General features: G+C 39.8%; 1 protein-coding gene across 1 annotated transcript in view; it reads right to left on the reverse strand.

The window, feature by feature from the left end:
- The window catches only part of PIK3CA (phosphatidylinositol-4,5-bisphosphate 3-kinase catalytic subunit alpha), a 45953-nt gene extending 19248 nt beyond the window's left edge, over positions 1 to 26705 (reverse strand). The window contains exons 1-10 of the mRNA XM_014056531.2: positions 26486 to 26705; positions 14675 to 14719; positions 11291 to 11552; positions 8966 to 9380; positions 5185 to 5391; positions 2987 to 3237; positions 2274 to 2519; positions 1557 to 1642; positions 429 to 534; positions 87 to 239 (exon numbers count right to left, since the gene is read on the reverse strand). Coding sequence (XP_013912006.1) covers positions 87 to 239; positions 429 to 534; positions 1557 to 1642; positions 2274 to 2519; positions 2987 to 3237; positions 5185 to 5391; positions 8966 to 9317 — 1401 coding nt within the window. The 5' untranslated portion in view covers positions 9318 to 9380; positions 11291 to 11552; positions 14675 to 14719; positions 26486 to 26705. The remainder of the gene's footprint in view (positions 1 to 86; positions 240 to 428; positions 535 to 1556; positions 1643 to 2273; positions 2520 to 2986; positions 3238 to 5184; positions 5392 to 8965; positions 9381 to 11290; positions 11553 to 14674; positions 14720 to 26485) is intronic.
- Positions 26706 to 26963: the final 258 nt, after the last annotated feature.

A 26963-nucleotide genomic window follows, 5' to 3' on the forward strand; every position in this document is an offset into this window, starting at 1 on the left:
CTACTCTCCCCTGGCTGCAAAGTCAGATGGTTGGACTGAGTTTGGCGTTTTTATCTATCTATTGAGTCATTATTATTATTATTTACCTTATTTGGGTTGGATCCGGTGACTCCAATAGGATTAAGAAGGTCTTCTAACCCATGGGGGACAGGCCACAGATTCAGAGCCATTTTGCCAGAAACAAGAGTGTCTGTGTAATCAAACATGTTAATATTTCCCCACGCCAATGGGCAGTGCTCCTTCAAAAGAGCAAATAATCAGTGTTTAGTCTCCTCTATTAGTAAGATATTGCAAACTCAGATTTTAAGGAAATAAACGAGGAAACATAAGTTACAGTACTATTTCTATCAATCAAGACAGTATAAATGTTGATATTTTTAAAACAACAGTTTGCCCTACATTTCTAATAGTCATGAGAAGAATTTTACCTCCTTTGCACCCTTTCTGCCTTTAACAGAGCAGATAGAAAGGCAAAGCCGAGCAGCGCGTGGAAGATCAAGTACAAGCATCTCATACTGCAGCCATTCATTCCATCTGAAAGAGATATGTTTATTGCCAAATATTTTTCAATGACATGGTAAATCAAAAATTGGTAACAAAGATTTTTAGCCATTACTGATTATTTCCTGGGTACAACTGCTTATTTAGCTATTCTAATGGGGCAGGTACAGCACATTCAGTGGTCATCTGGAAAGTCCTAAAGAGCTTAGGGCAGAGGTGTCAAACTTGCGTCATAACATCATCATTGTGTGACTTATCACGACTCCACCCTCTCGCTAAACTGGGTGTGGGTGTGGCCAGCGCATGATGCATCTGGCCCGTGGGCTGAGAATTTGACACCCCTGGCTTAAGGGCTGACTTTAACAAGAGCTAATCCTGTTATTAAAAACCTAGGCAAATTTTAATTCCTGCAAATTTGCAGGAAAGGCTATTCTGAACATTCCATTTTGAATGCAGCTCTGTTAGAGCTAGCCAGAATGCCCTATGCCATTATCAAAACTGAGCGTGGTACACTTTCCCCCTTATTTATGCCAATTAGAGAGAGTAAAGGAGACAGATTTCAGCTTCAGAGTTAACAGATGGCTATACTGCACTTGCACAAAGCATAATGTAGGGATTGTATAATCCCAGGAAGAGGCATTCTAATACTTGTTCAAAGAAATTAACTACACGAAAACAAACTATCCAGATAATGGTCATGGGCAGTAAAGATATTCCTTAGCTTTTGACCTCAGTTGGGACTGGAATTTCTATTGCTAAGTCACTTTATGCCAGTCATAAAGTGCAATGTCATGAGACAAATTCATTCTTTATCAGCAAGGGAATAAATTACCTAAGCATACTCTTGATAGAGAAAATTTGAATGTCATCGTCTGGATTTGCTCATATAAAAAATATCAAATTAAGCACAAACGTGAGTTGACATTAGTGAAAAAGTAGCATGCCAAAATATGCCATCCATCCTTCTACACATGAATATAAGTAAACATATCATGATGTGCTCTGTTAATACAAAGGGTTAGTTTCCTTTTCTTTATTTCATTTGTATCATTTACCTGGGATTGGAACAAGGTACTCTTTGAGTATTTACATTATCACATAAAGGCTCTCCTCCATGATAGATACCAGTTCGGACATAAATCTGAAAAAAGTATAAACATAATCATAGAGGCGCTAAAAATTGACACCGGTTCAAGAAAAGCAAAATGTACAAAATGTACAATCAATTGATTGATTATTTTTATGTTTATTTTATTTCTTTATTTGTATCCTGCATGTAATATTTTTATAAATAACTCAAGGCAATTAAGAGCAACTTTCAAATTAAATAGAATTAGCAAGTACAGGCCAATAAAAATGTTTTCTTTTAACAGAAGAATTAGCAAAAATACTTTTTTTTATATTGCAAATCCACCGCACTTAAGACTAAATGCAAGCATTAAAATTCTGCAGAATAAAATCAAGGCCCTGTGTAAAAGTTTACCGAATTTCTGATATAGTTCAAACTTGGATGAGTATCCAAAGAAAAAAGAAAGAAGTTTGTAACAAAAAGTATTTTAAGATGATCCAAGTGGTAAACCAAAACACATAAATTTCAATAAGAGGGACCCATGACACCCTCATCAGAACATTTACTAATCAACTTCCATTTCTGATTGGATTGTTTTTGTTAAGATAGTCCACAGAGAGTTCAGAATCAGAACATATTTTTATGTTGCTAATCAAGAACACAACGATCATACCCACACATCTAGTGTTCCTCTCCTACCTACCTTGTCAATGTCCCGAATATTTACATTTACATAAGTAGCACAGAGAATCTTAATTCTCAGATGACTGTTAATAGCCCAGAGAGATTTGGCAGAAGCTTCCCCATTCATGTAAGGAGTAGCTGTAGATATACGCCTAGAATAAGACGGCATTGCAAAAGTATCCAATGGCAGTTGGGCGTAGAGACTCTCTTTAGTCATCAGCATCAAATTCGGCATTCGGCCAAGCATGATACAGCTCCGAATATACTGAAATAGGTAAGCAGAACAAAACAAAAGCACAATGACTATCCTGGACATACCTCTTCTGAATCATCTTTAGGTAGCTAGCAAGTTCACAATGTCAGCACTGTTAAGATTTTGCTATTTAGGGCCAAAAGGTAACACAACACCAGCATCTAATGAAGCTAACATGCAACACTCAGGCTAAGGTTAAATAAAGTGTTACCATTTTATTTCAAACAGTTGACCTGTCAGGCACTGGAGTCAGTAAGATTGATTTCCACTATATAACAATACATTATATTAAGTAAGTAAAATATTCAAAATTTCCCAGTAAACCTGCTAAATAACACACACATAAAAATAGTTCCAGAGCATCGTATTTTACACCTGATACATTTTTCTTATTTACACAAGTCTGTTTTCCCACAATTCCCCGACTCCATCTTGGATGAATGACATTAATTATGAAAATATACTTGATATTCACTTACCTTATACTGACTCAGTGGATGTTTTTCTAACAAATACTCGTCACAGCCACAGACTTTTAAAATATACTTCCCCTGGTACTCCAGCACACAGAGTTTCAGCTGTTCTGACGATAGCAACATACTACGTGTTTTTTTCCTGATTGCTTCAGCAATTACTTGTTCTGGCACATAATCGTGATTGATTTTTAAGGTGTACTTCTGTTTGTCATTGTTGGGGGAGACTATAACCCAAATCACTACTATTATTTGACCTGAAAGAAAAGAAATGTGGTTCGGATTGCATTAGGTATCATACCATGGAACAGCAGACAGAAGGAAAAAGCTCTGCTCCTTTTAAGTTACTCTACATCATACCGTATTTTCACGACCAAAAGCCGCACCGGATTATAAGCCGCAGTATCAATTAACGTTAATTTTTCAAACTTTTTCCACATATAAAGCGCACCGGGTTATAAGCCGCACATTTCCCGACGCTTCTGGACATCTGTTGCAATCGCGAGGAGCGGCACGAGGGTTCTTGGCACTCCGGGGGGCGCCGAGGGCGGCTGGGAGGGACGCGCGGCTTGGTTTCTCCTCCCTGGACGTCGCAGCGGCGGCCCCGGGCGCACCGATCTCTGTGTTTTTCGCATCGGGGCATGCTCTTGCAGCGCGCCCCGATGCGAAAGGCACTGGGATCGGTGAGTTTGGGGCTGCTGCTGCGGCGTCCAGGGAGGAGAGGCCGGGCCGCGCGCCTCTCCCACTTCCCGGAGCGCCGGGGGCCGTCGCGCGCTGGTGGGGATGGTGGGGATTGGATTTCCGGCTCGGTGGTCCCTGTCGCTTCTGGACGTCTGTTGCGGTTGTGGGGAGCCGAGGAGAGTGTGGAGGGGAGCGCGCGACGGTTCTTGGCGCTCCGGGAGGCGGGAGAGGCGCGCGGTTTGATTTCTCCTCCCTGGACGTCGCGGCGCACCGATCTCTGTGTTTTTCGCATCGGGGCGTGCTGCAAGAGCATGCCCCGATGCGAAGGGCGCGGGGATCGGTGCGCTTGGTGCTGCTGCTGCAGCGTCCAGGGAGGAGAGGCCGGGCCGCGCGCCTCTCCCGCTTCCCGGAGCGCCGGGGGCCGTCGCGCGCTCTTCTCCGCGCTCTCCTCGGCTCCTCACAGCTGCGGTGGACGTCCAGAGGCGACAGGGGCTGTCGAGCTGGGGGTCCGGTCCCCATTGGCCCCAGGGGCCGCTTCTGGACATCTATTGCAGTCGCGAGGAGCAAAGCAGCTGGGAGATCTTTTTCCACATATAAAGCGCACCGGGTTATAAGCCGCACTGCCGATTTTGGATCAAATTTTAGGATTTTCAGTGCGGCTTATGGTCGTGAAAATACGGTACATATCCTAAAATTAAAACAAAACAAAAAATGAACAGACCTAAAGCACTAAATACCATCCATCTTTTTCTGATATAATGGTAACAATTAGGTTTTAGAAACATGAATAAAAAGGCTATAAGGCAACAGGATTATAAATTGCCAAACTGATATACTGTAGCAGGGTGAGAGGCAGAAATCAGTGAAAGGGCTTGGAGAGATTCAGGCTGTATCAGCAGTAATAGCAGGAGGCAGGTGAGATGGAGGATCCTAGGACCCAGAGGTGCTGCACCTTTTCTGGTTCTGGAACAGGCAGCACAGGAAGGAGGGAGAAAGACAAATTGCTGTTGCAGAACAGAAAGAGTCAGTTTGGACAGGAAGAACTGATTGTATCAAGTCAAGTTTCTCCTTTTGTTTAAAGTTGTATCAGCAACATGCAAATAAATCTTACAGGCAGGAGGAGATATGGGGTGGGGGTGGTGGGGGAGAGGGGAGAAAGGCAAAGGGGAAGGATGTCTACAATCTTGCTACAACATTTCAATTCCACTTAGAAAACAACAGCTGAATTCATTGGTGGTTTACTATACAATAAATAACAAAAACTTCTGGAAACTTTGTGATTATTATTAATTTGAGAAGAAATGGTTACGCCAAACAAATAAAGGTATATCTTTAAAATAAACTATTTGTAATGAACAGATTACTCTGATATGAGAGCAACGTACATCAAATAAAATCTATTATGGACAGAGACCAGCATGGTGTGCACTTCAAAGTTTGCTTTACAATTTACAGTAAAAATTCATAAAATATCACCCCGATTCTCTGAATGCTGAAACAATTAATTGGTGCATTTTCTTTACCTTTATCAAGTTTATTGTATATATGCTTTGGTAGATCAGATGATTCTATGTTTGGGGGACAGACGTACAAGGCTCTACTATGGGGAGCGTTAGCATCGCGTAGTTCTACTGCTTCTTTGCAAACGTTAAGAATGTTTCGTCTGAAATCCTGAACTTCTGGATCCTTTACCAAGTCAAATTCACAAACAGGCATGCCAATAGCAAAACCTAAAAAGAAAAACACCTCCTTTGAGACAGTGCTAGAGTGCAAGGCTTCCCCATCCCATCTCAAAACCTGCTGGAGATTGGACAAAACCCAGCTCTGGGCTTGAATATCAAGCATGTTGCAACTATCTCCAGGAAGTACCCCAAGAACTGGGGCTGGTTCTTCAGTTCAAGCTACTGTGTTACCCTGAAAATAAGAAAGGGTCTTATTTTCTTTTGACCTCCGAAATAAGCGTTTGGCCTTATTTTAAGAGAGGTCTTATTTCTTTTGAGGTGTAAGAGACCCCTTAACCTCAGCCCGTGGATCAGCTGATCCAGAAAGGGCCGGAAGTTCTGTTTCTGTTTCACACTCTTGCCAGCCCTAGCCTCGCTGGGCCTGCTGCTTTTTTCGCGGCCGCCACTAAGAGAAGGGGTGTAGCTAGGATTTGCAGGAGCGGCCTCTGCGAGGCCATTCCACATGGATGGCAGTTGCATGTGGGGCATGTTCCTCCCCTCCCCATGGCGGGGACTGGCTACACATGCATTTAAGTATTTTAGGGGAGACCGATTGGGCTTATTATCCAGGGAGGTCTTATTTTCATCGAAACAGGATAGATGTGAAATGTGTCCCCGTTGTGCTAATCCAGTTGTTTTAAGCAAGATGTGTTAAAAAAACAACAGGAGCCTAGCTGAAACAAAATGTTGAACTATAAACATGGCTTAGAATACATTAAGAGCTGCAATCACACATCTTGTTAAAAGCCGAAAGCAAACCACATTTCCCTTCAATATGGGATGGTTCCAGGACTGCGATGATAGCAGGTTCATTAACCATATTTTTCGGAGTATAAGACACACTTTTTTTCCTCAAAAGAGGCTGAAAATCTGGGTGCGTCTTATACATCGAATACAACATTTTTTGCCTCCTGAAGCCCCCCCCCTTCACCAAAATGGCCGTGCCTAGCCTTATGGAGGCTTTCAGACAGCTCCTGGGGGCTGGGGAGGGCAGAAATAAGCAAAAAATGGGCCACTTTTTGCCCCCCCCCAGCAGCATTATATAAGCCTCTATAAGGCTATGCATGCAATTTGTTTGACAAAAAAAACCCACCTGTTTTCTCAAAAAAATGGGCCTTTTTGGCTCTCCCCCCCCCCCCCGTCCCAGGAGCACTCTGCAAGCCCCCCAAGGCTATTCATGCCTTTTATTTGAAAAAAAAATGGGCCCGTTTTCTTGAAAAATAGGCCTTTTGGGGGAGGTTTGCAGAGAGCAAAAACTTTTTTTCCCTTTCAGAAAGCTCTTTAGAGTGGTTGATGAGAATTACATTGATCAAGTGCTGTGCCAGCAGAAACAAGTCTTAGGTGCTGCAGGTTTTCAGTGATTTCCTTCTCCAGCACATGGATAAATACACCTGGAAACATCTACCTACCTACCTACCTACCTTCTCTCTCTCTCCCTCCCTCCCTACTGTATTTCTCTCTATCCCTCTAACAACCTACCTACCTACTTTCTCTCTCCCTACCTACCTACTGTATTTCTCTCTCCCTCTCTATCCCTTTATCTACCTACTGACCTATCTACTCTCTCTCCCCCCCCCCCCACCTACTGTATTTCTCCGTCTCTATCCCTCTATCTACCTACCTACTTTTTTAAAAAAATTGCCTCTTCAAAACCTTGGTGAGTCTTATCCGGTGCGTCTCATACTCCGAAAAATACGGTAATCAAAAGTGGTATGATTTGTTCTATTTTGGGGATAAATTAAAAGAGTTTGGATGCCACCACTACGATAAGATACATTTGGTGTGCTTTCAGTATCTATGGAAATTCTCAGTCATCCAGATCATGGCTATTCTAAAGGTGCTTTTTCAAAAGGGAACTAGACTTTCTTGGGGTTTTTTTTTCTTTGAAGACATTTTGCTTCTCACCCAAGAAGCTTCTTCAGTTCTATTCTTCTAGTGGTGTTATCTGTTCTCTTATCAGTCAATTCTTCCTTAACATAGGAACTTAGAATTGGAAGAGAGGGGAACTGGCATCCTGTCTCCCATTTACTCAGAGGATCTAATAGTATATGGACCCTGCTATTATGTGGACAGAAAACATGGGGAAATTGTTTCTGTTTGGATGTACAGGACATAATGCTTCTTTACAGCTTTATGCAGGTTGTCCTTGACTTACAACTGTCATTAATGAATGTTCAAAGTTATAATAGTCATGAAAAAGATGCTCACAAAGCATCACATCCTTATCACATGGCCACATTTGGGATGCTTGACAAGCAGCCCCCTTTTATGACTGGTTGCCGTGTCTATCACACGACCACAACTTGTGCTCTTTTTCCAGAGTGCAGCAAAAATGCCAATTTGGGAGGATGGATTCACTTAGTGACCACGTGATATGCATAATGAATGTGTAATTCAGACTTATGACCATGCGATTCATTTAATCACCTCTGTGAATATGGTAAAAATATTGAGTCTAGATCATGTGGGCACCCCGACTTATAACTGCAATGACTTACAACCAAAAGTCCAGTCCCAAATATGGTCCTACGTTGAGGACCATCTGTAGTCTTCTTTGTTCCAGGAGGCACCGATTTCCCCTACCTGGTTCCCCTCCCCCAGGTAACTCTTTATTTATCTTAATAGTTATTCTAAAAGTTGGCTCATATGAAAGGAAGGATAAAAGCAAGAAGTGGTGCATAACAAATTAAGTTTTGGTTGTATGTTAAAAGACTGTTTTATTACTGGAAGGGGTAAAACAATCTTTTTAAGTTACTGAGCACATCAGTTTTAGAAGTGTATAATTACAGCAACTGACATGAGCGAATTGCAGATTCACAAAATGACTATCAGGTCCGGTTGATCACAAAACAACCATTTATTCCCCAACCTTTGGAATATTTCTTTATTATTTAAACATATTTTTTTCTTACTTTGAGGGCCAGTAAGCACACACCTAAACAAAACATTTGATTTAAATCACTCAACTTTTAAATTTTCTTATGTGGTTACTATATTTTTAAGCTAGTCCAAACTGTAGTTTCTGGGCATATTTTCAAAATTATTTACAATACTAAAAATGGAATCAAAAATATAAATAAAAGCACCCGCCACCTAGGACTGCAAATAACTCGAGTATATGCACAGACAGCTCCATATGAAAGGAAATCTTCCTTGATATATTCTTGCCCCAAGTAATTTAAAGATTAGCGTCTCCCCCCATCTTAGATAGCTCAAACAACTGTAGTTTCTGGGCATATTTTCAAAATTATTTACAATACTAAAAATAAAAGTGCTAGAAGATTGGCAGTCAACACAGTTGAGGAAGCATTCGAACATGTCCTAAATTATTATTTTGTATACATGACAATGCAGAGAGTGTATCTCCTCACCCAATTAAAATCAGGTGAAAGGTCATTCAATCACAATTCCCGAAAACTAGCAGTGCCTATCATATGAATCATCTCTCCCTGAGGTTGGAGGGAAGTGAGGCACCTTTCTTTACAAGTATTTCAAATTCCATGCAGTAAATCATTATACATAGGTGCTGTAAACAGTAAATCATATTTATAGTTGCAATAAATAAAGAGAGATCAAGCCTCACCAATTTCTCGATTCAGAATTTTTTCTTCTCTGTTGCCCACTGGTTCTATCACTTTTAAAAAAGGCTGGAAGAGTCGCAGATCACACAATCGCCGGGTTTCATCAAAGAATTCTTCTCTTTCTGCTTCTTGGGTAACACTTACAAAAATGTAAGATGACTCGTCTTGAAGGAGCTGATAGAGAGGGTATTTTCTAGCTTCTTTAAAGAGTTCATGTTTAATATTTAACAAGGTGGCCTCACGGAGGCATTCTAAAGTCACTATCATACCGTTAGGTAGAAGACATTCTACTAGGATTTTGGGGGGCATTAAGTGCATGCCCCATAATTCACCGGATGATGGTCGTGGAGGCATTTTGTTAGGCCTTTTCTTTGAATACTATGAAAAAACTATGATTGTAGATTCCTGTAGGAAAGACTAAGTAAAGATAAATAGGTTTGTGTGTGTTTTCACAATCACAATTTATTTCATATCACACCTTCAGAACTATGCACTGCAACAACAAATACAAGATTTGTCAACAATTTTCCTTCCAGTCTGCATAATTAGGTTAATTGAACCACCTACGGCTCATTGGAAAATTAATAATATTGCAAACCACGTTTGACTAGGAGCACGTTTGCAGGGATAAAGTATTTCACCATGCCTAACGGGGACCTAAAAACCCACCCAACAGAAAATAGGAAACAGAAATGGCAGCAATCAAAGATGGACAAATTTGCCAGACAGAGAGTTTAACAGAACAGAAAGATAGAGCAATCAGGTATTAATTAATTACCATATTTTTCACTCCATAAGACGCACTTTCTCCCCCTCAAAAGTGGGTGGAAATGTCTGTGCATTGGTGCCTTTGGTGAAGAGCAGCCGGGCTGTGGCAGCAGGGTCCTTTTACAGTGCTAAACCCCACCTCTTCTGTCTTTATCATTGCCCGCCTCCTCTGGCTCTTTTCTGCAGTGCAGGAGTCAATAGGCAGAGCTGGCACATGAGGACACCTATCTGTGGTCCTCTCAGACTCCGCCTGATTTTTTTTCTTATTTTCCTCCCCTAAACCTGTGTGCGTCCTATGGCCAGGTGTGACTTATAGTGTTAAAAATACGGTACATTAGTTATATAATTAATTAAATTTATCTCCCCATGGTTTAGGCAACTCTTTGCGGCTTACATCTAGATAAAGCAAAATCCACAATTATAAATATAAAAATGAATTAAAGTTACAAAAATTGAAACAAGCTTAAACAAGAAGGGTTTGGAAAGGACAGGCAGACCCCATGCCAGTTGGCATAGGCAGGTTTTAAGGCTTATCCTGAAGGCTGAAAGAGGTAAACAGCTATTCTGTCAGAAGTTAAATGTGACACAGTTCTGGCCATAAACAGATTTTGGAACCAAAGTTAGAATCCGGCCAGTTTACCATGACATACATTTGTTGCAGTGGATAAGATTCTCTCCTCCCTTATCCAATACCTCTTCCAATGATAGCTTAATCAGCAACCTGAGTCACTGGATAGAAATATAGTATGTTTTAATTTTTAATTCTTTTGCTATAATTATATCTGTATTTGAATAAAGTAAACCCCTTATTTTACTTAAATATTTACTTAAAAATTATATTTTTAATAAAGTAACAAGGAAATTTGACTAGATTTGCATTTGGTAAACTCATATGTTCTTAAATTCATAGTTTTTTGCTCTGGGAGAGAACCTTGTTCGTGCTATACACACAGTGTATACATACATACAGTGCACATGCAAACCCACTTTAACAGACCCCCCCATTCATGGAAATTTTAAATTTTAAATTTAAGTCTCTCCAGTTAGACCTTGATCACTCTAGCACATTTTGCAGAGCAGGTCTCAAGGTAATTCAGGTTTGAGAATTTCTGCACTAACAAATAAAAGTACATAAGACTAATGTAAATTGAAAAGTGGATCCTCTTTAAAAATGCAAAGGATTGAAATATTTTGAATTCAACAAAGGCAAAGTCTAATTTATTCTTGGACCGTGCCCAATTAATATCTCTCAGTTAAAAGAATGATGTTTACTCCAATAATGTCACAGACGAACTTCAGGAACACTCTTCTTGTTAGTCAGGGTATCAACTCTTCAAAGGATTCCCTAGAAACAGTTGTTTTTAAACCCTAAATCTTTTTTTAAATTATGCTTGGGATTAAGGTACAGCAGCATTTGAATGTTTCTCTACATATATTATTTGTTTCTGCAAGTTAGAGTGCATGATGTAACCTTCTCATTGCCCCTAAACAAAATCACAGTACCTGCAGACTGGTGAGTTTGGAAGAGAAATAAACAAGCAAATAAAATAAAAACGTACCTGTAAGTATTATTTTGGAACAGGGAGGTCCCACACAGCTCCCTACTTCACATGATGGTCACATTATTGGGAAGTTCTCTGTTATCCAATTGTTGCAATATAGGAATGGATTTTTTCTATCATCCAGAAACATTCTACAATATTTATATGAACTTTTTCTCAACTCTTGGACATCATACTGTTTGATTTTTTATTGAAAACACTAAACTTATAATCAAATTCAACATAGCTATTGAAGGGGAAACGTCCAAGTCATATGACCCTAGAAAAGAGACAGACAAATGGAGAAAAAAGAATGATTTCAACAAGTTATATCATGGAAAGCTACACAGACAGAAGAACTCAGATAGCAATACCAATAGCAGTTAAGACATATACTACTTCATAGTGCTTTACAGCCATTTCCACGTGGTTTGCAAAGTTGACATATTGTTCCCAACAATTTGGGTCATTTTACCGATCTTGGAAGGATGGAAGGCTGAGTCAACTTTGAGCCAGTGAGGATTGAACTCCTGGCAGTGAGCTGAATTAGCCTGCAATACTGCACTCAAATATTATATACTATAGAATGGGAAAGGCATTTTAGGGGCTGAGATCATAGATTTTTTTCCTTTGTAACCTTACATTTTGTTTTATGCCTCATAGAATTACCAATTAATATATGTTTGAATTTATTAGTTATTGATTAAAGCTGATATCCTAAATATAGAGTGTGTCTTCTTGGGAGTTAGACTGCCTTAAGAATCCAATCAATCAATACATGTCTATATACATTGACAAGGTATTTAGTAACTTGTCACTTCTGTTTTCTGAAGTTACTTAAAAAAAACAACTTCAGAGACTGAGATGACTTTCATCTTTCTTTCACATCTCCCTAAAATTTGTAATCCCTTCCTTACTGCCTCTTCTGTAATGACAAATAAGACTAATTTGGTATGTAAGAATTTATATTTTTACATTAAATTATTTAATGAAATATCACCATGTTACAAAATCCAAACTATGCACATGTAAAACAACATATTATTTTTGATTAAGCCACACTGTGCGAAGCTCAGAAAAGGATTCTGAAATTATATAACGAAAAATATATTAATAACTCACATCAGTAGAGAAAAGCAACACAGAACATGCAACATACAGGACAACTGTCATAAATGGGATTGTAATTAGCCTGTTACTGCCTTGTTTAATGACTATTCAGAGTAGCAATGGTGATGAAAAAATAACCTTATAATCAATCACATCTACAATCTTTGCAGGTTTATAAAACAAAGGAAAACTGAGTAAGATCATAAAACACAGTCATAGTTTCACTCAGCAACCACTTCACTCAGTGAGCAAATTCCTGATCCTAATTATGATAACTAAATCAGGAATGCTGGATCATGGAGAAAGCTAGGGAGTTTCAGAAAAACATCTACTTCTGTTTCACTGATTATGCTAAAGCCTTTGATTGTGTGGATCACAATAAATTGTGACAAGTTCTTAAAGAGATGGGAGTACCAGACCATCTTATCTGTCTCGAGAAATATATATGCGAGTCAAGAAGCAACAGTGAGAACTGGACACGAAACCACTGATTGGTTCAAAATTGGTAAAGAAGTCCGGCAAAGCTGAATACTGTCACACTGCCTATTTAACTTATATGCAAGCACATCATGAGAAAGGCAAGGCTAGATGAATCTAAAGTTGGAATTAAGATTGCTGGGAAAAATATCAACAACCTCAGATATGCAGATGATATCACTCTAATGGCAGAAAGTGAAGAGGAACTGAAGAGCCTCTTGATGCAGGTGAAGAACGAGAGTGCAAAAGTTGGCTTGAAACTCAACATTAAAAAAACTAAGATCATGGCATCCGCCCCTCTCAATTTTTGGCAAATAGATGGGGAAGAAAAGGAGGTAGTGACAGATTTTACTTTCCTGGGCTCCAAGATCAGTGCAGATAAGGGACTGCAGCCAAGAAATTAAAAGAAGCTTGCTCCTGGGGAGGAAAGCTATAGCAAATCTAGACAGCATACTAAAAAGCAGAGACATCACCCTGCCAATAAAAGTTCCTATAGTCAAGGCTATGTATGGCTGTGAAAGTTGGACCATAAGAAAGGCTGAGCCCAAAGAATTGATGCCTTTGAACTATGGTGCTGGAGAAGACTCCTGCGAGTCCCTTGGACTGCAAGGCGATCAAATCGGTTAGTCCTAGAGGAGATCAACCCTGACTGGTCTTTAGAAGGCAAGATCCTGAAGATGAAACTCATATACTTTGGCCACCTAATGAGAAGGAAGGACTCCCTGGAGAAGAGCCTAATACTGGGAACAATTGAGGGCAAAAGAAGAATGGGATGACAGGGAATGAGGTGGATGAATGGAGTCACCAAAGCAGTCAGAGTGAGCTTAAATGGACTTCAGGGGATGGTAGAGGACAGGAAGGCCTGGAGGAATGTTTTCCTATGGGTCACAATGGGTCGGACACGACTTCGCAACTAACAACAAAAAACCAGGATCATCTGTAATCCAATCTGGGATTTTATCAAGAAAATTGTATGGATCAACAATATAAAGTGATTGAAGATATAGTGGACAATGAACTCCACAGGTTGGATAGCATTCAACATACTATTGAGGAAGAGCAGAGGATCTTTCAGAGTTGTTAGTTTAAACCTTCAGAGTCTCTGGCTGCTGATGTTGCAATGCAGGAAAAAAAGCTTCAAAGTTACAAAAGCAGATTTATAGCGGAAACATGGAAAATAAGCAGTATGAATGTGGGAAAACTTAAACATAATGAAAAATAAAATGAACCGGCCACATTTTGACAGGCATCAGTAAATTGAAAAGGACTGCAATTGGATACTTTTGGTAAGAAAGTTACTGGAAGAACAATTTATTATTTAGCGCGTGCGCGTACACACACACAAACACAAAAGGAGGAGGAAGACGACTGCTTCTATAGTCAGGAAAGATAAAGAAAGACAGTCCATGGACACAATGCAGTCAATGAATGAAGATCAACAGTTGACCTCTTGGAAAACCCATTAATATACTGATTATCCAAGTTTATGGTCCAATCGCTGATGCAGAGGAAAAAACATGTTGATGATTTTCAAGTTCAATCATGTTCAACAGAATTTTCAAGCAGATTGTGCTGCTTGTGGCTGAAGATCGGGATGCCTAAGCTGAAAATATTAAGAGGAAAACATAGTTGGATTGCATGGCATTGGAAATGAAACAGGGGGATGATTTAATTTCTGACAATCCAGTTATTTCTTCATGGCTAATACAATCTTCCACAACATTTTCAGTCTTCCACATGTACCATCATCGCCAGAAGAATATAAAGAAATCAAATTGGCAATACTATACAATGGAATAGAAAAGCAGAGCTTACCAGAAATTGGCAGTGGAACAGTTCCTGTCCAAGTTCCAAGTCAATCTAAAGTAGAAGAAGAAAAATAACCAGTTTTCATTATATGAATTTTATTGCCTACCTAGCATGTTCAAGGAGAACATTAGGAATTGCTTTAAAGTCCACTGAGAGGCAACCAGAGAACTGTGGAATGAAATGAAGTAATTTGTTAGGGATGAATATGAAATAAAAGATACAGAAACACAAGAACACAAAATAAATCTCAGCTCAAATGGTAGAAATTGTTAAGAAGAGAATTAAAAGCCAAGAAATATGTTGACCTCTAAAAGGAACTTAAAACATCTCATAGAGTTTAGAAGAGACAATGACATTTATAAAGACATGTGTAAAACAGACAGAAAAAAGATGAGTGTCTTCCCAAAACACTGAAGAGGGTTCTAAATCTGGATTAGTAAAATAAAAGGGTGGTGGTGGTGTGTGCGTGTGCGCACAGACACATATATGTGCATACATGCATATGCATACTTTCATGTCAATGTTGACTCCTGATGACTCTCTGGACAAGTCCCTGAATTTTTTATATGAAGGGCAGGACTAGAATTCATGGTCTCTCGGCCTGATGCTTTAACCACTACACCAAAGTGGCTCTCTTAATGGATGCTAATGGATAGATTCTAAGTAGATCAAAGAAATTAAATTGTGTACAGTAGAAATGTTAACATCCAAAATAGAAAAATATTCCCTTTTTATAAGGACCGCTAGTACTAGGTTGGTTTCCCTTGTACATATGTGTTAGTCGTTGCCGACTCTAGGGGATGCGGCTCATCTCCATTTCAAAGTTGAAGAGCCAGCGCTGTCTGAAGACATCTCCGTGATCATGTGCCTGGCATGACTAAATGCTGAAGGCGCACAGAACGCTGTTACCTTCCCACCAAAGGTGTCCCTATTTTTTTACTTGCATTTTTACATACAACTGCTAGGTTGGCAAAAGCTGGGACAAGTAACGGGAATTCACTCTCTTATGCTGCGTAGAGATTCGAACCGCTGAACTGCTGACCTTTCTGATTAACAAGCTCAGCATCTTAACCACCGAGCCGCCACGTCCCTTAGTACTAGAATATGAAATTAGAGTACCCTTCTAATCATTACAAGTTGGAAGAATACAGGAATTTATAGAATATCTACAGAAATATGACAAGCAATAGAAGAAAAAGAATCAGTTAAGGTTCTAATCAAATAATTCTAGTAAAACTGAAGGAGGACACATTTGCCAAAAGATTCGAAGAGATCAGTTTATATACAGTATCAGTATCAAAGAAAGGAGACTTCACAAAGTGTGTAAAGTGTACATTTGGTACAATATTGTTAATTTTGCATGCCATCAAAGTAATACTTAGGAACATCCATTGCAGACCACAACCCTATATGGAAAGTAAGATTGTACACCACCCAGAGCTCCTATTTGGGGAAGATGGGTGATTAAGAAGTATGAAACAAACAAACAAACAAACAAACAAATAAACTGCCAGGTGTTCAAACTGGCTGAGGAAGAAGCAGTGTTACTGATGATGCCAACTGAGAAAGCCAAAGAGTACAAAGTAAAAGTCAGGATATGCTTCAATGGTTAGAGAAAGGCCCTTGATTATGTCGACAATGTCAAGTTGTAGAATGAGTTTAGGAAAATTGCAATCCCAGGTCATACTGTCAACAGTTGCTAATGAAACAATCCAGATGTCCTGTGGAAACCAAGCAGATGTATCAGATCCCTAGAATTGGCAGATCAGTTGGGTCTGTACTTCTGGAAGTGGGGGAGGGGGGAGACAGGCTCCACAGCAATGGTCTGACCATAACAAAAGATGGATCTTAATGTCCCCTATTCTCAGATTATGTTACTGTCAGGGCTGCTTCACTTAATAACCAAGAAAGAAACCACTCAACTCCATTTTGCAGAATTAAGAGTACTTTTGCTGGTTATAAGTAAATAGAAGCTAAGCAAAGCTGGATCTGAGCAAAAGCGTGAGAAAGCATTAGATATCAATACATGACCCATTCCCCTCCCCTTGGTAACCCCAGTCCATAGTCCAATCCAATATCTCTATAGCTGTCAGGTGGGAGACATCTTCAAAAAGCATCATCAGGTTGGTATGCTGGACAGTTGGCCTTGGTGGGAAACTCCCCCCCTTGCCACATGCGCAGTAGATGGTGAGAACAACTCCCAAATAACAGTCCTCCTGTACAGATTATTTTCCCACACCCAAATACCATGCCCCCCTTCCCCGTTTCAATGGCAGCTGAAAAGCAAGCAGCAAAATACAGGCTGACAGTCACATCTGTTTCAGATGGCAAGTTCAAATACCAAAGAGAAAGGACGTAGATTTCTCCTTCACACTTGGCAGAGAAATTGTCCACTTCCCCCACCACTCCTGTCTAATCCAACTCTACCAATAAAGACAAATTGTACTTAGTGCTATGGTCTTCATCCTGCAGTCCAAGCTGACTTTTTCAGGAAGCATCAAATCAGATCTCATTCCATAGTTGATGTTCCAAATGGCCAATGGCCATTTGTCCTCTTCTCTAACAGGCTGCAAGGGAGAAATTATGGTGGCCACATCAACTGACATCCACCATCAGGACAGCTCCAAGTCATGGCCTGATATTACTCCAGACCTGCTCCTATTGTTCAAACTGCTCCAAGTCAACAAATCTCTGCCAACTTCGACTGCTAGCACTCCCAATAAACCAACTCAGCCAAGATGCTTGGTAAATAAATCTGCAAAACCCTCACTAGCTTCATCCACCATATTCTCCACCTCTGAGGGAGAAAGGTTTGTTACCAACAAACCTTTGTTTGTTGCAGGAGCTACAGACACTTCAGTTTCAACGGGCATCCAAAATCCTGGCTCCTACCCAGTAGCAGGCTTGCCACTCCAGCTCCAACTTGATAGATTGTGCTACCTCTTTGTCACTGTTGCTGCTACTCAAGGTATTTCAAAGCCCATTATGGTTGCTTTGCAAATACAAAAGACTTCCAAAGTGTAGAAACGGTAGCTCTGCAAGGGACATTTCACAAAATTTCAGATTAGAGAAGTTTGAAAGTAAACTATTTTGTACAACGCTATCATTATTAATCCCAAATTAGCTTTATCTTCTTTAGCTGCCATCATTTATTTTTATTTCTAAGAGTGTCTATGTAGCTTATTCAAATCCAGATTTTGTTAATGTATTTTTCCTTCTGGAAAAGGCTACAGTAATTTGTTGGGGGGAAAAAACCTTAATAAATCAACAATTAAAACAATACAAAAATTAAAAGAAAATTCAATTGGTCATTGTTCAGAAGTATTATCATCACTCTAATCTGCCCTTTTGGCTTCCAGGTGACTACACATCTGTATTTGACAATGTAGTGCATTTGTAATGTAATGTAAATCTACCCCAGAAAACATGCTCAGTAAACATCAGCTCCATTTTACTGTGTGAAATAAATTATCTTGTCTCATACTTACTGAAACATGTTTACAGGCATTTCTTGTACATTTTTAGAAATAATGTTGTGATTTAGCTGTAGAATTATCGGTATTTTAACATGCAGTTCTTTGTATGGTTTGGAACAACCAGATTCTAATAATGCCACTGTTACTATGCAACAGATTAGCAAAGCCACAAAGTGAGCAGATTAGCAATCCTGCCAGTTCTTGCACTGCGTTTTGGACTACTATGCCCAAGAAAAAGATGAAAACATTTTGTTCTTTTGGCTTTGGGATCTTTGGCATATGAAGCAGCCGTTTTATACAGGCAAGCATTTTAAAAAGTGACTTGATATTACTTCTGAATAACGATAAATTAAGTCATCAAATGTTAAACTCATTTTTTTTCTATTTGGTGATCTTTATGTCTAGATCAGTTGTAAATTTGTAATTATACCAAAGTATAATTGTCAATGAACAATATTAATACATTACAGATCACCCCAAATTTATTATTAGTCACTTAGCAACTGTTTGAAGGGTTCCACCACAAAAGCGCGTAGGACAAAATCGCGCTCGACAAAAGCGCGCTGTGACGTCATCACAGCGCGACGAAAAAGTTCGAAAAAATGTAAAAATAAATCTAAAACCTTCCCCTAACCCCCCCAAACCTAACCCTAAACCTAACCCTAAACCTAACTCTTAACCTAACCCTAAACCTAACCCTAAACCTAACCGTTAAAGTAACGAAAAACCTAACGCTAACCCTTAACCTAACCCTAACGCTAACGCTAACGCTCTAAAGCTAACCCTAACCCTTAACCTAACCCTAACCCTAACCCTAAACCTAACCCTTACCTTTATGTGAATCGGCTTGCTTTAATTTAATTTTTATTAATTTTTATTTGAATTTTTCGATCTTTTTCGTCGCGCTGTGATGATGTCAAAGGCGCGATTTTGTCGATCGCGCTTTTGTCGTCCGCGCTTTTGACGGGTCACGGTTTGAAGCTATGATGGACTTCCTCAGAGTTACTTATGACCTGAATTCAAAGTTCCCGTGTTCATGTGATTGCCTTTTGGGCGATTGGCAAATGGCCCATATCTATGGCCATTTGTAACATCCCATGGTCAGTCCAATTTACAATATTTTCTGCAAGAAACCATCATTTACTTTCATTATCCAGGAAAAAATACGCATTGTGGGTAATAGATTTGCTTAACAACTGCCGTATTTGCTTGATGGCCATGATGTTTACTTACCAACTGTGGTGAATTACTTTACAACTGCCACAAAAAAGTCACAAAATCGGTCATGGTCATGTGGTGATCTATTTAATGACTGGCACAATTTACAACTGTAACTCTGGGTTCAATTATGGTTGTAAATTGAGGGTTAACTTTGTGTACATTTAGGACTAGATGATGGTTTCAACAAATTTAAATTGCCACACTTCTTTCAGAATCTTTTGATCTAAAAATAATTTTCCTATTATGGCTCAGGAATAAAATATTTTGGCAACAAATTCTGCTTTATTTTTATTAAATTTCAAATGCTATATCACTTTCAAAATAAGAGCTATTGACTTCATTTAGAATAATATATTCCTCTCAGTCTGGATCTTGTCTATATTTTTTATATAAAAAGGTTTCTGGACAGGATGATTTATACCTGTGTTGAATAAAAACCTTTACCTGACCCTTCAGTTTTAAGAGTTTGTCTTCTTTCCCTATACTTCCTTTTTGAATTGGATTTATAATATTCCGATTACAGGTAAGGATAGAGCTGTTTTGTAATCTGTCTTTCATCTTTGTAGAACACATCTGAAAAATGCTTTAAAAAGATTAATTTCTACTTTGGAACTAGTTAAGTGTTGGTAACAATATTAAACATTGAAACAAAAGTTTCTGTTAGTACCTAGATGAAACAAACAAAGAATTTGTTATTTCCAAGAACTAACTCAAAACCAATTCTGCCAACAGATGCATAAACATGCTGGATTAGACCAAGCGTCAACCAAGTTCCTTATAATGTCTAACAAAGAGAAAAACTAAGGGTGACATGATAGCAATCTTCCAATATTTGAGGGCCTGTTACAGAGAGGAGGGGTTCAATCTATTCGCCATAGCATCTGAAGGCAAGTCAAGAAGCAATGGATGGAAATTTATCAAAGAGATCCAACCTAGAATTAAGGAGACATTTCCTGTCAGTGAGAACAATCAGTTGAACAACTTGCCTTAGAAGTTGTGTATGTTCCATCACTGGAGTTTTTAAAGAGATTGGACAGCCATTTGTCCAGAATTGCATAGTCTCCTGCTTAAGGAGGTGGGACTAGAAGACCTCTAAGGTACTTTCCAACTCTGTTATTCAGTAATTCTGTCAATAATAGCCTATTACTCTATACTTCAGGTTAAGTTAACAGAAGATAATTTTCCCTCTGTACAATCATCTTGTAATCAGTAATATTACTTTCTTACTCTGTATTTATTCTCCTACTGAACTATAGTTCCTCTTATGAAAGGACAGCTGTTCTTAAAATAAGCAATTTAACATTTGCTAAAAGGAACAAAGATAATCCCCAGGCTCACAATTTTTCCAATTTCAAAAAATGTAAGAAACAATACTTTGGTTTGTTTTATTTATTTTACCAATTTATGTAGCAGCATCTTGTAACTGTGATTCTGGGAGGTGATTTTAGGATATGATGTAGAATAAATAATATTAACAGAATACTATAATTACACAGAGGGATTTACCCAACCTTCAGACCACTGGAAACATTCAGATTTTTAAGAACTTTTTGAAATACTGATGAAGTTAGAAACAAACAAATCTTAGATGGTTTGGAAATTTTGGAGGGCAGACCTGTGCACAAATGTCTATAGAATTACCAAACTATTGCAATATTGTTTTGGTCTCTGCACCAACCTTCTCAAATTTCTTTATTGTCAAGGCCAAGTTTACTGTTACAATTTAAAGACTTCTATAAGGTATCCAGCATTACTCTAAATATTGTGTACAAATAAGGAAATGCAATAAAACATAGGTTTATTATCCCTTAACACAATGAGAAAAGTGTATTGAATCTACATTTTATTAAATTGGAAATGTAACTCATACTTAGAGTGTATGTATTAAACATTTCAGAGTATTATCACACCAGAGTGAACATAAGTATGAGAGTTTAACACTGGAATTTTTCCCTTATTTCAAGAAATAAATAATAAAGAAAACCATGCAGTTCTCACTCACATTGCTAGAAAAAGATCTTTGTAGAATATCATAACTGTGCTCAGATTTTCTTAACTGATACCTGATATATTTCATTACAGTATTAATTCTTCTTTTCAGTGTACCAAATTATTCTGTCTAGGTTTTAGAACTTGGGGCAATCAACCTTAACAATCAATAAGAGAGTCCTGAACCACCTAAGAGTTTTTAAAAGGATTCAACAGTGAACTCATTAGCATCACAGAAAACATGTGCAACTTGTACTCAAACAGGGCTCAGTACCAGAGAGTAACCAGTGTTCCATTCCTGTTTAAAAAGGGACCTGGGAAGATCTGAGAAATTATGATCTGGTCACAAAAATATTGATTCGAAGCAAATTGGTAAAACATTATTGTATTATTAACATATAGTCCTTGATTTATGATAGTAATATCCCATAATGCCCATTATGGTTGTAAGTTAGAGCCGAGGTGGTGCAGTGGTTAGGGTGCAGTACTGCAGGCCACTTCAGCTGACTGCTATCTGCAGTTCAGCGGTTCAAATCTCACCGGCTCAGGGTTGACTCAGCCGAGGTGGGTGAAATGAGGACCCAGACTGTGGGGGCAATATGCTGACTCTGTAAACCGCTTAGAGAGGGCTGAAAGCCCTATGAAGCGGTATATAAGTCTAACTGCTATTGCTATTGCTAAGTTGTGATGGCCTAAAACTGGTTACCTAAGTGACTGACCCAATTTTACAACTTTGCTGCAGCAGTTGTTAAGTGAATCAGCATGGTTGTTAAGCAAACGCTGTAGTCATTAAGTAAACTCACTGCTCGCTATGGGGCGTTTTTGCTGAAAAGTGGAAATAAATATCAGTTATTGGCAAAAACATTGTCAATCATTGTCACATGACTGTGGCACACTGCTAACAGCTGTAAATGCAGGCTGGCTTCCATGTCATGGATTGCATTCACATGACCATGGGGTAGCAGCAGTCAGAAATCCAAAACCACGTCGTAAGTACCTTGGGGGGGGGGGGGGAAGCGTCATAATTTTGAACTGTCACAAAACAACTGATTGTAAGTCAAGGACAACCTGAAGTTAATCAAATATTTACACCTATGAATTAGCTCTATTAAGTAAAATATTACCTACAATTAATATACAATTAATATAAAAAGTTAACCCAAACAATACCATTCTATATATTATAGGAATGCAGCATTTTGTACCTGGTATTTTATGGATAACAACAGCGGTATTAAATGGCTCAGATTTTGATTATAAGTGTTCCACTTGAGGAGGAAAATAAATATGCATATAATAGACTGATAAAGTGTACAATCTACATACAAATTATGCTTGGTAAAATATAAAATAGGTCTATAAAACAACTGTAAAGAGATTTTCCTCCAGTGCCAGGTTCTGAGTTATGCGACAATATTAAATATTCATTATACAATAGCAATAGCAGTTAGACATATATCGCTTCATAGTGGTTTACAGCCATCTCTAAGCAGTTTACAAAGTCAGCATATTGCTCCCAGTAATATAGCTCCTCATTTTACCGACCTCAGAAGGATAGAAAGAAGGATAGAGTCAACTTTGAGCTGGTCAACATTAAACTCCTGGCAGTGGGGAGAGTTAACCTGTAATACTGCAATCTAACCACTGCACCACTATGGCTGTTAGAATAAAAAGGTACAATTTATTTTTTCAGGTAGCATGGCTATATTTAATGATGTAATTTAAGAATGGGAAGGAATGTGGTTCTGAGCTATTTATAAATACATTCATTGATAAGGTCTGCCTTTGATACCATGATATCTTCTTTTTAAAGCACTTCTAAATGTTTTTTTTCAAGTCAATGTTTACATAAGAAGCAGCTCTCGGTGTTTATGGAAACCATATTCCTCTCATCTTATGTTAATCATAAGAATGAATTCCAGACTGCTGCAATAATAAAAGGAGTAAGGTGTAATCAACTACATTTTTGTCCTACTAGTCTGACTGAGATTACTCAGGTTTGTTTACGCAAATGGAAACACTCTAAATGGCAAGGGACAGATTGCTGTTATTGAAAATTGTACTTATAAATAAACAATATTTGCAATGTTCCAGTTTTTACTGTTTTCCCCAACTATATTAACTAGGCAGCCAGGTAAATATTCCACATAGTTAAATAAATAGTGGGGGGGGGGTGTTCTATTAATCTGCAACTGCTTTTGTAAAAAGGAAAGATAGAGTTTAAAGGATATAAACATGACAATCCCGAGAGAAGGGGGAAAGGTACAAAAACAGGATTGGGGCGGAACAGCCAATAGAAAAAGAAGATCCAGGAAACAGGAAAACAAGGAGGCCATCACTTGGCAGAGGGTAGGTAAAGAAATAGGGACTGACAGCCTTGCTGCCCCTAATCACATTTGGAGAGGAGGAAAACACATTCATATTGGAAAATAGGAGAAGGAAAGTGTGTGGAATATGTTTGCCACCTTGAGTTATTTGTAAAAATAATAAAGGCATAATATAAATAAACATCAAAAATCTTGTTATAAAAGAGCATGGCGATATAAACAAAAGGAAGGCATGTCCACAGCATGTATTAGCCCTGTAGAAAACTAAGCTGTGCTCTTGAGTTAATGTGTCTATGATTGGACTAATATATGTTTCCTGAATCATAATCTTCCACTGACATTTTGTAATTCCAAATAGGACAGTCTTGTCTAATGTGACACTCTGGATGTGACTGGATCAACTCCCATCATTCTGAGTCTGCAGCCCAGAGGTGGGTTGCTCCCGGTTTGGCCCGGATTGGGCAAACTGGTAGTGGCGGTGGGGGTAGGCTCTGCCCACCCACCTGGATGTTTCTTCGCATGCACAGAAGTGTTGCGTGGGCGCATGAGCGCACCAGTAGTAAAAAAAAATAGAAACCCACCACTGCTGCAGCCATATTACCCAGGTATTATGGGACTTGAAAGATTAACATATTTTGAAGGGATCATTTTAGGGAAGGCTGAAAAACACTTACTGCCTTATAAACATTTACCTTATAGTTCCCATCACCCTTTTGGCTTTCCTATGGAAGTTGTCTCAAATATTATTCAAGGAGGGAAACAGTGATATGGGAAGAAAGCAAAAGAAGAAGAAAACCCAACAGCATTAATATCTGTTGATGAGAGATAGATATTATTACTAGATATGCAGAATTATCTGTGGTGAGTTTCAAAAACCAGACAACCACAAGACCGCTGCAAGAAACATAGATAACCCAAGAGTTCTCAAATTAAGGGTTGTGACAGTTTTAAAGTATTTCACAGATAGGGATTATTAATGTAAATGAAATGGCCAAAAGCCTGATTTCAGCACGTTTACACATTTTCAGGTTTTGATGGTGTACTACCAACAGCAAGCAATATTGCAACCAACTATTTCTAACAAATATTGGCACAGTTTCAGCACAGTGTAGTGCCATATTCTTTGCAGTGGCTGTAGAAATGTGATAATGAAGTTCAGTATTTTTATTCTTTTTATTTTAGAAAGTTGCACTGCTGTATCTACTTTTATTGAAGTATAAGAGGTCTGTGAGATGGATGCTATCATACTGACTGTTGTTCCCCTCAGCTACCACTCTTTGTGTATTTATTGTTTTGTTCTTTTTCTATTGAATTTTAATTTTAGATTAGCCGGCCAGAGTTGTTGTCGTGAGATGGACAGCCATACAAATTGACTGAAACACAATAAACAAAGCCACTCCTAAAAGTAAATGGAATGTTTGCTTCTTGCTGAACATCAAGTCAATAAAATCATTAATATTCATAGGAGTGTCACACAAACACTTTTCGGGAGACACAGTAGTGTATCACAAAGTTTGGAAAGACTCAGCTTAGCTCCTTTTTACAGACCTTTTCAAACAAGTACACGGGGAAGAGAAATATTGCAAGAATGCCAGCAAGAAGACCTCAAGGATCTTGAAATCAGGATGAAATGAAAACGTAATAAAATATACAAAGGATGAGCTGGAGACAACACTTCACGTGTGGGGTGCGGATGAGATTCCCCCAACCACAGCTATGTCAAGAGCCAAGGTGGCGCAGTGGTTAAATGCAGCACTGCAGGCTACTGCTAGATCAGCAGGTCAGCGGTTCAAATCTCACCGGCTCAGGGTTGACTCAGCCTTCCATCCTTCCGAGGTGGGTAAAATGAGGACCCGGATTGTTGGGGGCAATATGCTGACTCTCTGTAAACCGCTTAGAGAGGCCTGAAAGGCCTATGAAGCGGTATATAAGTCTACTGCTATTGCTATATTGCTATTGCTATTGCTATTGCTATGTCAAGATAGTCCTCAACTTACGCCCATACCTGAGCCCCAAATTTATGTGGTTAAGTGAGAAATTTGAGTTCTTCCCCATTTTGCAAACTTTTTTCACCACATTTGTCAACTGTACTTAAACCAGCCAACGCGGCTGTTAAGTGAATCCGGATTCCCCATTGACTTTGCCTGTCAGAAGGTCGCAAAAGGGGATCCCATGAACCCCTGGGCCACTGCCGCCATAAATGTGAGTCCGCTGCCAAGCCTCCGAATGTAAATTGCGTAATCCTGGGGATGCTGAAATGGTCATAAGTGTGAAACACGGGCATAAGTCACTCCCCCTCGCCAGTGCAGCTATAACTTCGACCGGTCACTGAATGTTGGACTAGATGACCTCCAAGGTCCCTTCCAACTCTGTTACTGAATGCGGTGTTGTAAGTCGAGGACTACTTGTAACTCCTTGGGCCCGTATGGATTTTTTAAATTTTATTTAAAGGCTGAAAATAGCTTTCGTTATTTCAGCAGGTGCGAAACGAGGACAATAAGATCAAGCCAGCAGAGGAGGGCGAAGACCCAAGCTCGTTTTATGGTGAATTAAGCGAGGAAGGCTGGAGCTTAGCCGGGGCGAAGAGGCGACCTACCGGGGGTCTCTCCCTGCCTGCTGCTCCCGCCCGGGCTTCCTCTCGCCCTCTCCCCGCCCAACCCCTCCGGGCTAAGCGAGCCGAAGAAGGGGAGACCCGGCAGCCCACGAAGCCTCCTTTCAGCCACTGCGGACGCCTCCCCCTGCCAACCCACCCTCCGTCTCGATTCCCCGGCTGAGGACCATCATCCCTTCGCCGGTTTACTCACCTTGGCCGGCCTCGCGTGGACCGGAGCCCAGGCGTCCGGGGGGCAACGCTTCCCTCAGACGCCGACGCCGCCCGTGATCGCCCGCTTCTCCGAAGCTTCCAACGGGTCCGTGGGGGGCGGGCCGGCGGGCGCGCGCGCGCTCCCTCACGCCGCCCTGGGTGTTTGACAGAGCCGCGGGCGCGCTCCCGCTCTCCTCTCAGCGGTCGGGGCCCCGCGCACGCGCACCAGCGCCGGGTGCTCGCTTTCCCATTGGAGCTTTTTTTCCCCCCCCTTCCTTCCCTTTCTTTTCCTTCCCGCCCTCCCCTCCCCTTTTTCCTTCTTGCCTTCCTTCCGCCTTCGCTCCACCCTACAAACAAACAAAAACACCCACCTACGCTCCTCCCCTCCCCACTCCGAACAGGAAGCGAAAAGGAGGCGACCCCGGATGCAGACCCAAGAAACGGCCGTTGGGAAGGGAGGCCGCGCGCAGGGAGTTGGG

The sequence above is a fragment of the Thamnophis sirtalis genome, unplaced genomic scaffold, assembly GCF_051295495.1.
Source record: "Thamnophis sirtalis isolate CommonGarterSnake01/CBP01778 unplaced genomic scaffold, rThaSir2_p1.2 scaffold_11, whole genome shotgun sequence".
NCBI lineage: Eukaryota > Metazoa > Chordata > Lepidosauria > Squamata > Natricidae > Thamnophis > Thamnophis sirtalis.